Below are 13,871 nucleotides of genomic sequence, written 5' to 3' on the forward strand. Positions count from 1 at the left end.
CTTCAGGAATCTCTCGATTGCAATCAGGGGAGGTCGTGGTTGATTCCTGCCAACGATTCGATTCCTTAAAGGTTGGAGTCCTCTTTGACACACCCTCCAAAATTCAGAAAGTTCGTCGTACATATTCTCCCCCCCCCCCCATTTTTGGATTCACGAACACCTTCGAGATAGTGAACTTTTTTTGTTTTGTTTTAATTTTCGTATCAACAAAATTTCGAAACAGCGTACCTCATTTCATTTTCGGATTAACGAAAATTCGGAATAACGAACCTTAGGAAAAACGCCACAAAAGTTCAGATCAACGAACCCTTGTTTATTTTCAGATTAGCGAAAATCTACATGATTTGTGTGCTTCGGAATAATGAACCTTCCAGGAACCTTCGGAATAACGATAGTCATTTCATTTCCGGATTAACAAACCTTCGGACAATGAACATCTTAGTCTGACCGTAATATCTGCCAAGAGAGCGCGAATGGTGCAGTGATATTTTTCGCTGTTATTTTACACTGCATTTCAATTGGTTAGATACTTTGAGATTTCCGCGGGCTTGTTACGACACAAAAAAATACCAGGGACCTCTGATCCAAGTCCCACATAATATAGATAGAGAAATATTAGCTATTCAAAATAATATATCTATTTCGGCAGTAGTTTTCTGGCGTAACCTTTGAATGCAAGTTGTTTAAACCTGTTATAGACTGCCTTACAAGAAAACCATGCCTTGCAAGTATCATGCGAGGAATTTGGAGAAGATTATAATATTATGCCCAGAATCGAATGGTTCCTTTTTTGAAGCTGTATCGGCAGAAAGAAAGTAGATTGAAAAATGTGAGCGCTATTTAAGGAAATGATTTACTCGCATTGAAAGACTGATCGCCTGATTTCGACGTAATTCTTCAGCTTCAACACAGAAAACAAAGATTTCAAGTTAAGACAATTTTGGTTAGACATGGACTTGTGGTATACACCGACGGGAATTCAGTATAGCTTGGGTTTTGTTTTTCTTCCTTTTTTGATAGCTCCTGGCATGACAGAAACTTAGGATCCTGCAGCGTACCCTTAATTTCAGAAACTTGAAGATGAATATTCAGGAGTACATGCAATATTACAGGGCAGTTTTGAGGAGAAAATGTGATGCATGTTTCATACGACTATCGTATCGTATACAACTTTTGGCCAATCATGATGAGTTATTTTGAATAACGATCAGAGGTCATTCAGAATGTATTTTTTCCTTTGTAAAGAATCCTCATGTCTCGACATTTGTTTCAATATATTGATAAAGCTTTTTGATGTATCGTTTGCACATTTTGAAGAGGAACTGATACAGAAGTGAAATTTGTTTTCCAAAATGGACAATATATTGGACACTAATCTTCAGAGCGTCTTTATTATAATAAGTTTCTTCAACCCATAACTGCTATATACAAATCTGTCTTGAAATCAATAGATAATATCTTATTTCGCTGTGATCTCTGACCTTTAAATGAGGAAATAGAGAGAGATAGATAGAGAGAAAGGAGACTTCCCTAGAATGTAAACAGACTTCGTGCCAAATCAAAGAGTCTACGATTCATCCTGGGACCAGTGGGATGAAACAGGTGTCTTCTCAGATCTCCACGTCCTCCTGAACTTCGAAATTACCCCTCTCCATCTTCCTCCTACTGTTTGGTGAAGAGTGATGCAAGAGTCATTCTAAAAGGGAAACACCAGTCGTGAAGGGCAGATGTCTACTTGGAGTAATGAGCAAAAGATTACTACTCCGCTCTCGGTATGACTCGTGCCATTACTCAGTCAATATTTGGGTGTCGAATTGTGTGTATACAAACACAACACTGCCACTGGGCAGACGAGCGCAGGAGTAAAACCCTCCGGAGTCCCCATACACACACGCAAACACAAGTCAAGACGTAACAAGACCCCCATCCATGCTTCCAATAACCTACACTCGTGGAACTCTAGAATTACGTGACGACATTAAGTACACAGCAACTGGCGGCATTACAACGCCGCAACAATCAAGTTTAAGTTTGCCTCCTCCCGGCCTTGCTTGCAAAAAATGACGCGGAAGACTACCCCCAGCGGAGCACGTACTCCACACGTTCGTCCTGTTTGTTGCGCATTCGCATATTCGATCGCCGCGCAGACGCACCGCAGCCACCGATTCTTCAATATCTTGCTTTGACGTCTGCTCGAGCTTTGTCTATTATTGTATTCCTTTTCCTTTCGGATTATTTGATTTCCTTTCATACTTAACGTATGTATCCGCGACGCTTCAGTGTATCATCTCGCCATATCTTGAGAGCGAAATATTCTTCTCTTCGTTAATGATTGATTTAGCCCCTGCGCAATGACGCTTATCTCTCCTTCAAAGCTCTATCAGTCTGACCCTTTCTTAATCTGGTCTCGCGCGCTTTCGGAGACCCAATTGTGTGAAGTCTCATTAAGACTTCTCTGTGCATATATCTGATAAGTGTTTTTTTTTTTTCTCTCTTTCAGGCCTCTCGCGCCAACCGATTACTGAACACTCGTTGCTGGCAGACCGACGTGGCGACAGTAACGTTGCTTCTCCAATGCGTACAGACATCAAAGGAACAAAATCGGGACACTACAAGAATTCGTTTTAACTCTATCGTTACCAGGATCTATTTGGAGTGACTAAAGGAGGTATAATTGCTACAACCAGACTGTGATATCTTGCACTTGCTGTAAAGACCCATCATCACCCCACAATGAGCAGATTACCACTGGTAAGTACTCGCTGTCCTTACGCAGGTATTTGAAAAGTGAAATGTTGTCTTATGTATTATGTGGCATTTTAGCGGACCCGCCTTGGCAGGGACAAGAAAGAAGAGAAAAAACATTAAGTAGTGCAGTATTCGTCGTTTTTGTTATGCGGATGATTCTCTGCTCAAATATCCAGCTATTTTGACAAATCCAAATCATTTTGACGTGTTTTCATCCCTTTAGGTATACTGCCTCATTCATGCAAGTTGTAACGTTTGTTATGGTAAGATTTTACTTAATCACTCGATGTTTTTTTTTCTGTGCGCTTAATTAGCGTTTGATAGCAATTTAATGGTCATATAATCCTTTATCTCTCCGTGAGGTGACATTATGTATATAATATGAATTTCTGGTATAGGACATGCCTTTTGGGGTTTGTCGTGTCTTATTATACATTTAATTTTTTGTTTGCGCTATTTGAAAAAGAATTTACTGTATGCGATTTTGTCGACTGTTTGCTTTGTCTTTATAAATATGTTGTAGGCCTATACTTGTATTACAAAGATAATTGAAACACGGGATCAATTTGCTACTGCACCAATGAATGACTTCATATGAATTGTGCATTGTTCTAATCTCCTCTTCTATTAACTAAAGTCCATGTTTGAACAAGGACGGTTTGAACTGGCTGTATGTTTTCGATAATCATCGCTTGATTTCATACACGGAAGAGCTCAATAAAGAAGGTTGAATCTGGTTGAGCGTTGAGGGTGGAATACGATGAAGTTATGCGTTTAAAGCATGCTAGATGTCTACAGAGTGTAAAGCAAAGTTAGATGGTTGTTTCTTTTACTGAAAACGTGGACAGAATAATGAAACCAAACAGTCGCTGCCCGAAACTATTTAAATGCTTGCCTTGAGTTCACCCAGAGCGGAACATATACATGCAGCTCAAGAAAAGGAGAGAGAGAGAGAGAGAAAGAAAGAAAGAAAGAAAGAAAGAAAGATCAGAGAGGGAGACAGGAGAGAGAGAGTTTGTATACCTTTGTGTTTGTGTGTGTAAAAAGCGCTCTTGTGTACAGTAAATTTATTGATATTTGTTGACCCTCTGCGTTTTACATTCATTTCCTGTCCATCTATATGAATGTGTGTGAAACGTGTGTACATTCACTCCTTGGTACAGAAAAGGTTCGGCGCAAATTAATGTCCCATTTTTTTTTCTAATAGAATTACATTGCGGATTTGGCATGATGAAGCAAAAACAGCAGTAATTGAAAAGTGTATGTATATGTAGACGATCGTTACAGAAATACATTTTTTTTTAGTGTTTATGGTAATGATTAAAGCAGAATTCACACAAAATTCACTACATAACCAAAAACACCCTAGGTATAAATGCTATCCTTGCGAATAGGGAAAGATGGCGTTTATGTATCCTATTGTTTTGGTGTCTGAACCCGTCAAGGACAAGCTGATTTTGCTATACAGACACCTGCCCGAGTATACTCGGGACAAGTCTTCAATGGGTTAATGAATAATGAGTGGACAGCAAACCATTTGGACAGAATGAAGTGGCGAGACGATGGGTTAGAGGTAGATGAGTCCTGAATTACTCTAAACTCCCTTGGCTGTGTCACCATCAATCTCAGACAACCAGAGTGTTTAGTTAGAGAATGAAGGGAGGTATGGATGAAAGGACAAGGTCCGGAGATTGGGGATTGGGGAGGTGGGGGGGGGGGGGGGGCCTCTCCGAGTCGTCGCTGGGATGGAGAGGTGAAAAATACGTGGCACTTGGTATTCAGAAGATTGTAAGTGCATCCTGAATGCTAAAGGAGCGAGGTGTTCAGTCTGAAGAACCCCGAGGACACACTGAATGTTGCTACGATGACACAAGCACGAACGATACTCCTCTGGGGACCAAAAAGTAGACCCCCCCCCCCCCAAAAAAAAAAAAAAATGCTTACATTATTATAAGTCATCATTACACTTACCATAAGGTATTCTAGAATGAATGTTGGTTAGTCGGTTGGTTGGTATTTATTCCGTCAAAATAAAAGCAATCGTGCAAATACAGCAATTATATGACACATTTTTACACACGATAGAAACAGCTGGATAGCCTCACTCAGCGAATAGCCATCAAGACACGCTGCTTTACAGGAGGATCCAGTTTACATTGTAAGTGAATTCATTCGATACCATTGTCATTATGACATAATGGAAGAACAAAAAACAAACAAACAAACAAACAAATGTGAATTATAATATTACAACGTTCACAAACTTCTTTTATAATTACATGATTTTATATGACATTTTTTCGGAACTTCGTACACTCTGGCTATTAGTTATAATTCAATGTCCCATGAGATGGTATATTCAGTGTAATATCTCAGATACGCGGATTTCCTTCTTGAATTGAAAACACACACACACACACACACATACACACACACACACACACACACACACACACACACACACACTGAGTTCCGTTGTTAAGATCGTAAAAGAAAACAACTGTTTAACCAGAGCTGCATAGCGCCGAACTTTTTTTCAGTTATCAAACTATTTACCCTGCCTGTGTTTTATCTATGTCCACAACCCCCTCCTTCTATATTTTTATATCTGCTAATAAACTATTTGATGTTATGGTATTATGATTTTCGGTAATTGTGCACATAGATCTATCCGGTTTAAAATACAGATAACTTATGTTGGCCATAACTGGGAGCTTCCAAAATAAGAGGAATAGATGATTCAGTTTGGGTTATGCAATGAGCCAATAACAGGTGCATTACTCTTTCAGTGAATCGAGTAACTAGACTTGTGTAGACAATTTATTCATCGCTTAAAAAAGAGCGCCCAAACCGAACAGGTGGTTTACATCGGGATATAAGGGGGTTTGTCGCTTTGAACAGTCAGCGTTTGGATTTTGGAAATTTTGTCAGTGATTTGGGATCTATAACAACGACGTGGTAATGATAATATCAATAATGTACTTTTAAGGTGTTCTTTACGCGGACGTGCATGTTTGTGCATTGTGTGGATTTATAACATTGACTGTTCGTGTAAAGATGATGATCGCATAAAGTATTATAGGACTACATGCATTGTACTAATTCGGTATTACACGCTAAAGGCTATTATTAAATTTGAATACGAAACGCGTAAAAGACTGATAGCCGACCAAGCGGACACCAAAATCAAATGTATTTGATGTGGCGGGACTTGTCTACTGAAATTGCTTACAACCTGTCATCCACTGGTTTGGCATGCAGTGATCAACATCAAAAGATCGAGCAATGCACGGCGCAAACGTCTCAGGTTACGCCAGTTCCTCGTCATTAGGATACTAAGCCGTGATTTATGAAAATTGCAAGTCTCCTATATACGTTACGCATATACAGCATCAGGAGTAGAATTCCGCATGTGTTCTGGGCATACGTCATGGATCAGATGAGCTTGATTGGATAAAGTCTCGCTCTTTGGCATAATTAATGATCCGAAGGAAGATGATACCAACCACCTGTGTCCACCAGACCGTGACCATCATGATGGAAAATATTCCTCTTTTTTTTCATTTCGCGCGTTCGCCTTGTCATATGGCTCTGAGCTTCGAATAGGATAATAATGCTTCCATCATGTTTCCGTGATTACTGCTTTGTGTTGTGGTGAAATAATATGCTGAATATCAAATTTGAAGTTAAGAAACATCCTAATGCTGAAAATGTCATAAAACTGAGAACCTCTCTTCATTAAAGTTTCGGCCTTGTATCTTCACCACGGTTGACTCACGTCTAACCAGAGATGCCGCTATTTACATGGTAATTTGAAGTTGATCGTTCAATCGTAAAAACAAGCCGATAGAAGAGTGATATGAACCATGTAAACATCGCCTCGTGGTCACTCAGATCGGATGGCGCATTTAATGCGTGACGTCAACGAAAAGAGTTGCTTAGTCTTGTACCAAAAAAAAAAAAAAATCTTAGATTTGTGTTTATTTTATTATAATTATTTTTTGTACTGGAGGCTTCTTGTCGGAGGTTTGCCACCGGCTTTGGAATCTGAGAGAAAGGAAAGGCAGAAAACATGCTTTTCAAGTTTATTATAATCATGTGCTTGAAAAACAAACAAATAAACAAAACAACCCTCCGTCGATCAAAACGACATAACGCTGATTCACTTGCGAACTGCCATAGATTGCCAGATCATCTCGGAAGTGCATAACTAATCTAATATATATATATATATATATATATATATATATATATATATATATATATATATATATATATATATATGTGTGTGTGTGTGTGTGTGTGTGTATTAAATGGTATCATTCCTGATAAGTTCCCGCAGTCGACATTATTGGAGTGACTGCACATCATAAACATTGCTCTTGTCAAACACGGAAGGAAATTTGATGAACTCAAAGACATAGAAGTAGAATACATGTTACTTATAGTTACCCATATCAAAGTCTAACCACTAGTGGTGTCGACATTTGTATTTTAAGCTGTTCCACATTATTTTATACTGCCGTGATTATAATACACCACATGCGAAAATCAAACCAACAGAGTTGCCATCACCTTTGGTACATTCATAACAATCATTGATTGCGTATAATGAATAGAACCACAGTACTTCAGTGTACGGTTTGTCACCAAATTTGAGTTTCCTCCCTTGCTATCCGCACCAAGCTCGTGGCGCCTCTCTGCCCTTTAATGCACGAATTCACAAGCTGTCTGCGCACACGCATAATAATGAGTGTGCCTCCCTCTGTCTCGGCCTCTTTCATTTTTAGTTTTCCCCCTTGTGGTATCAGTCGATCGTATTGGCTGCGAGCGGCGATCGCCGGGTTTAGAGGGCATTCCTGGCTACGATTTCACCTCGGTGAGGTCATTGGGTGAATGCTTTAGGCTCCAATTTATGATTACGACCAGATATCGAGGGGAGTTTATCAAACGCCGGATTTGAGCGTTTCCATGTAATCATTTTAAGTCTCCTGTACATGGCGTTCCATTTAGCCTGCCTTCTACTTCTTCAAAGTATCAAGGTACACATCTATTGTCTCTCCTACTCAAGTTGTAATTGTCTCATGATAGAAAATGTCAGCAATTAAGAACATTCCCATACATACGTTTTCCCGAGTTTTCAGCGTTTTAGCAACTTTGATGCTGTATCTCAGTGTAATAGAAACGAACAAACCATTAAACAGTATTTATAATGAAATTCAAAGTGTTGACTTATGCCATCAGATCAGTATGATATTAATTCCCTCTTGATTGATTTTTATTGCATGTTTTGCGCACAAATTCATGTAGTCCTATAACAGTGTATCACAAGTCTATACTTTATAATTTTTATGATGAAATCACGATTCTGTCATTCTCACCCCCTCGATATTTTCCGTTCTCTTGCATCCGTTTTCCACACACCGATTGAGGAGTATATAGCCATGATAATTATGAACCCATGAGCATCTATACAATGTACTCACAGTACTCGAATGGGAAGTTATGCCCATGATTTTATCATGGCTCCTACTCATACACTGAATGATTGGTATCTATTGCCGATAAAGGGCAATTTGTCAAACAATTGCTATATAAAAACAACTCGACGCAAGGATATATAGAATAAACTCAACGCCGTCAAAACAATAATTTCCAAAAACATGGGCAAAGTAAATCGTCTGGTATTCCATGTTTCATCATCTTCGTCATCATAAAAGCATCATTTTCATCATAAAAGCATCATTTTCATCAACACCAACATAGTTATCATCATTATCATTTCTTGTTTCTTTTCATCCGTCGCCTTTTGGTTTCATCTGTCAATCGTTCTTAGTTTTCGTTTTATTCATCTAACCGTTATCTTTCTCCTGCCTTTATATTGTAATTCTTCCTGCCTTGCTGTATTTGCCTTTGTCTTATTGCTTCACTACCATCATTATCTTCATGTTCTCATTTTGATTTTCATCTTCCTCCGCATCCTCTACAGCTTCTTCGGTCTGTCTTCAGTTGCACCCTCTTTAGTGTTTTTGCTTTGTGTTGCTGCTTTTTTTACCTGGGGTTTGACCCTTGACATACAAACAAGGTAATAGAGGATCAACAATCACTTGGGAATAATTCATGCTGCACTTGAATCTATGAGGACAACTTTATCTAGAAGTCAAGTTCCAGGACGTTTCTGGACGCTTCTGCCACAGGTGTCTCTCTGCTCCATTATTGTCACATAATGTTATAGGGCGTTTGATACAAACTGAATCAAACACTAACAGTCGATGCCTTTAAACGGGTTTATAGCTCGAGACAAGACTCGGGTGGTTATCATGGAGAGTCTCTGTAAAGGATTTTAATAATTACATGGCGATGGCTTGCCCCGATGGGACTTTTGCCAGAACGAACTACTGTATATGAAAACATCACTAACTTTGTAAAGGACGCAGTCAGAAGAATTATAACCTGTACGCGGACCAATGCTACCAACGGCGATTGACAGAAAAGTGGTGTACGCCCTCATGTGACCGTCATTGGTGCAGGTGTAATACTTTTGGAAGGGAGTTAATAAGTATGATTAAAAAGTCTGATTAAAAATAAGTCTGATTAAAATGTTGAAAAATGACTTATCAGGTGGTTCTTAACTTCTAAAACTCGTTCTCAGTCTTACGTATCTTACTTTTCATGTACACCTCTAAGGGTCACCCTATACTCTTCTTATTATTGCGGAAAATGGTATACGTCCTGGAACAACTTAAAACAATAATTGGTATAATTTCACGTCAATACAAAAATTCTATGAAGTCATCCTATCACTGTCTTTCAGTATAGTTGTACATCATCGCATTGCCGTGTTATTTCTATCGTGAAATAATGAATATTATACTGATGAAGAGTGGACACCTACACCTCTCCATTGCATTTTCTTTCTTTAAAAAAAAAATGATCATGCAATGTCATGCTGCAATATTGTCCAGGCTTTGGACTATCATTTCGCTGTTGCAGCATGATTCTTGAAGAGTAACAAATGGGTTCAATGAGGGTTGCTTTGTATTTTTTCACCCATGAACTCCACCATCTGAAGTGGCCCACATAGAATTTCTCTTTTCATAATTATAGCATAGTTTTAGTACTTTAACATTTTTGACGACCTCTGATTCATTTTCTTTCTCGTCTATCTGAACGCCAAAGGAAAAGTATAAACTAAACATTAAAGGGATGGTATAATTTTGGTTGAGATGAGATTCAGGTTTTCATGTCTTTTCGTGAGATAATGAGAAATCCTTTATGGAATATGAAAGAGCATAATAATTCTAAAATAGATTTAAAATTTATTTGACGAAAAGTAGTTTTGAAATGGGTGAGATATCCAAAACAAAGCAATCGTAATAAAAGATGGGACCCAACTTTTATTATGATCGCTTTGTTTTTCATCAAATAAGCTTTGAATTCCCCTTAGAATTGTACTATGCTCTTCAACATGGTTATTGATATCTCGCAAAAAGTGTACTGATCCTCATCTCAACCAATACTAACAGTAAGCCTATACTATATCTACCACATCCGTTTTGAAACCTTAACCGTAGGCATCAGAGAAATTGGAGCTTTACCTTTTACAAAAGCTCTGTTTCTCTCCTGCTGTTGTTGTTTATCCATTTATTTGTTTTTCTATTGGTTATGACTGTTAGTGCAATTTATCCATGCAAGATTGATATGATGCAAGGGTGAGCACGGGGTTTGCAAGTCTGGAATAAAAGACTATTTTGTCGCTTCGGTTATTGAATTGAGCAGCACAGCCCCGAAGTCACCTGCACGTTTCAAAAAATTGTTGTTGTTGTCTTGTGTTTAGTGGCGTTTCCCATTCTCTATAGAATGTCTACGCCAAACGCTGCTCTATAAAATTTCTTTCCTTTCCTTTTTTTAATATTTTCCACACAAAAAGGTAAAGATTGTAATAGGGGTCCTTGGCCAGCTGTCGGTATACGTCTACTCTATTTGCCTGCGTAAAAGTATACATGTATAATCTGTATTATTTCGAAAAATTGTTGTTGTTGTTTTGGTTTTAATGGCGTGTATCAATTAAAATTGAGTACATGTAGTACTCGAGTATTTACGACTGGTTTCACACTAGCCTTTTGTCAAGGCTCTTTCGCTGTATGATGAACAGAGCACAGCCGAGTGGCCCAGGGGGTTGCCAGCACTGTCGCGCTCGGTAGCTTTAGCTCGGCTGTCAGACTGCGTGTGTGCGCCTACTTTTCACGTTCGTACCCACCATCGTCGACGCGTCGGATCGGATCGCGTGTTGTATGCAGTCGAAAGTCGCCTAACAATCGTTAGATACTGGTCAGTCTCTGCAGGCTAGGGCTGCTAGCTAGATGCTGAGTGTAGTTGAAGAACCTTCGATCCGCGATCCCGTGGATGTGCATCAGTGACCGCTTTAAACAACTTGAGAATTCAACATAGCGAGGCCACATTCACTCTCTCTGAGTCGTCGGAACAAAACAGGCTCCTCACAACATAACGTTGCACCTGCATTTGTAGCGACTTTGCTGTCAGACAGCTAACGTTACGTTATCAATTGCGACGTCGCTATCGCCCAAACCATAATTTTCGTATCGCGTAGTGGTAGGTACCGCTCTGCAGACGAGCAACACTAGGACTACCCATCTTGTCATCCGACCTGCTGGAACTTTCTGAGATAACGCTAGCAGTTGCTCCTTCACAGGCTTCAGAAATGGCAAATTCTAACCAAGACGCCCAATCTCCAACTGTTGCTCCGCAACCTGTGGTAGGAACACACGCTACATAAAAATATTTTCAAGCTCGACTTGAGCCTTTAGATTTTCTATTTTTAAGCATCTCGCCTGCGTTGGGATTTGAATAAAGTGAACTAACGCTAGCAGTGTGTTAAACAGAGCAGAGAGGACTCGAAAACCAGAATTGACACTGGTTTTGTTTTACTTAATGCCTGAATCATGTGAGATGCCTCAACTCCTTAAAATGATGTGGTGTAGAAACCAGCCCAGTATTGGGAACTCCAGTCCAGACCTCTAAAAATGCATTGTTGTTGGTATTTTTTCTTGCTTAACGTTACAGTTGTTGTATTTTAGGCCTTCATCAAAAGTTACCACTGCATCGACATTGTTCCAAGTCAGTTTTCATGTAAATGTTTTGATCCTAATTTAACCAGTTACCTGTTTGTTTGTTTGTTTTGTTTTTTCTCAGAGCTTTGTTTGCTTGATTGTTTTTTGCCTGTAGCATCGGTTAGATATGAATTTCTTCTAGAAGTTAGACTCTAACTTGCACTTTGTAGAGTGGCACAGATCTTAAAAATGAAAGCCTGTTGCCCATGTTTATAAAATACAAGTACAAATGGATACTGTCCACTCCACTGCACATTTATTTAGGGCCTAAGTTAGGTTCTATAACACAGATCTGAACCAGTGCAGTGATCCTGGTCAGTAACCTTCCCGAGGCAGTTTGAATATGTTAGATTGTAATATACTATGCAGTGTATCGTAGTAAATGTACCTTTTTTGGTTTGTCATTTCTGTTCCAGTTGAGAATTCCTTTATTACTGATTAGACACAGCACTGTTGCAAAGTGACAGTGGCTAGTGCTGCACCAATGGCCGTCAAAAAACTTGGTAACTCGGTGTGATTACACAATTTTGTATTAATTATAGGTACATAATATTTGGTAACTCTGACTTGACCGAAAGATCGATCTGTATCTGGTTGTCGGGGATATATGTTCCACGGAGACTGCGCCTGGCTTCACAGATCCCCTCCTACCTGGTGTAGTATACGGGAAAAAAAAAAAAAAAGACTCCTCCGGACAGACGGATCTTTCTGTCTAAACTCTGACCTGCTTCTAGGATCATCTAGATCTAGATCTAGATGTAGATAGATTTTGAATTCAACAATTCACAACTTGCAAAAAAAAAAAGAAAAAATGCTGATTAATTGCTTCATCTGCACACTGAATTTCATTTTTTTCCATATCCTATACAATGTAGGCAGAAGATGGTACATGTAGTCACTGGGCACTTTAAAGAGGTCATGCTGCTGTGTGGCGATACATACGAACAGCGCAAAAAAAAGGAAAAATTCTGCAGCAGAAATCAATTTATATGGCAGATGACTAAAGGCTGCATAAACTTTGTGCTTACTACAATTTGTAGTAAGCACTTGGACTGGTGCAGCAGTGGACTGGTTTTGCAGTCAGAAATGTAAATTTTGCCCCATGGGCAGTGCCTGATGGCTCGCTATAGATTGTGATGCCAAATTTAAGTCCAAGCAATCGATTTCATGCGAGTAAAACATAGAATTTGAAGATAGTATGAAGTTGTAATATTTTGAAGCTGTTACAAGGGTTGTCTTAATGAAATTGTACAGGTCCTTGTCATGCTTTGCACAGGGTCTGATCAGTCTAGGGTTAGGGGGTGTCCCCCCCCCCCCCCCCACAAAAAAAAGAAAAAAAAATCATGCCCTATTTTTATTCAACCCTCATCACAACTGCAAAGTCTTGTCCTCTTTTTAAATGTTTGATTAGAGTCAAAAAAAGAAAAAAAATCCAATGCAATCAGGGGGTACACACGAACCATTCCTTTATGTCTCCAATCTCGATAATTTGGAATGAATAGAGGTCTGTGGTACTGTGTATATTGTGAATTACAGTGTATTATTTTCAAATGCCCAATATAGTTACAGTGACTCTACGGGAAGCTACATTGTACTTCAGGGGCGGATCCAGGAATTCTGTAAAGAGGGGGCACACGCACCCTCCAATTTTTTCTTTTTATTTCTTTTGTTTTGACAAAAAAAAATAAAGGGGGGGGGGCACACGCCCAGTGCACTCCCCCTGGATCCGCCACTGTACTAAAGCTACGGTCACAAAGGTTCGTAAGAATGATGCGTTCGTACGAATGTCACTGTTCGTACAAATTCTGGAGTTCGTACGGCCGCCTTACGAAGAGAGGGTTTCGTACGAAGTTAAAAAAAGATCTCGGGCAAGACCATTGACCAGGCTACGAACTTACGAACGGTCTACGAACGGTATACGAATGCTGGTTTTGTACGGCCTTCCTAAGAAGATCTTATGAAATTGTCTAAAAATCATTCGTACGGCGTTCG

At 39.3% G+C, this 13,871-nt stretch overlaps 1 protein-coding gene across 3 annotated transcripts in view; it reads left to right on the forward strand.

Annotated features, from left to right (window-relative positions):
- Positions 1-2,174: 2,174 nt before the first annotated feature.
- LOC139712159 (uncharacterized protein ZK1073.1-like) overlaps positions 2,175-13,871 on the forward strand; it is a 64,373-nt gene continuing 52,676 nt past the window's right edge. Inside the window, exons 1-2 of one of the 3 annotated variants that reach the window (XM_071623998.1) lie at positions 2,175-2,258; positions 2,501-2,751. In XM_071623998.1, coding sequence (XP_071480099.1) covers positions 2,734-2,751 — 18 coding nt within the window. In that variant the 5' untranslated portion in view covers positions 2,175-2,258; positions 2,501-2,733. Of the gene's footprint in view, positions 2,259-2,500; positions 2,752-11,033; positions 11,525-13,871 lie in introns of those variants that run through there. The other 2 variants (XM_071623997.1, XM_071623996.1) reach the window with 2 other exon arrangements.

The sequence above is a fragment of the Diadema antillarum genome, unplaced genomic scaffold, assembly GCF_040938485.1.
Source record: "Diadema antillarum isolate AM-2024a unplaced genomic scaffold, OU_Dant_1.0 seq00001765_RagTag, whole genome shotgun sequence".
In the NCBI taxonomy this organism is placed as follows: Eukaryota; Metazoa; Echinodermata; class Echinoidea; order Diadematoida; family Diadematidae; genus Diadema; species Diadema antillarum.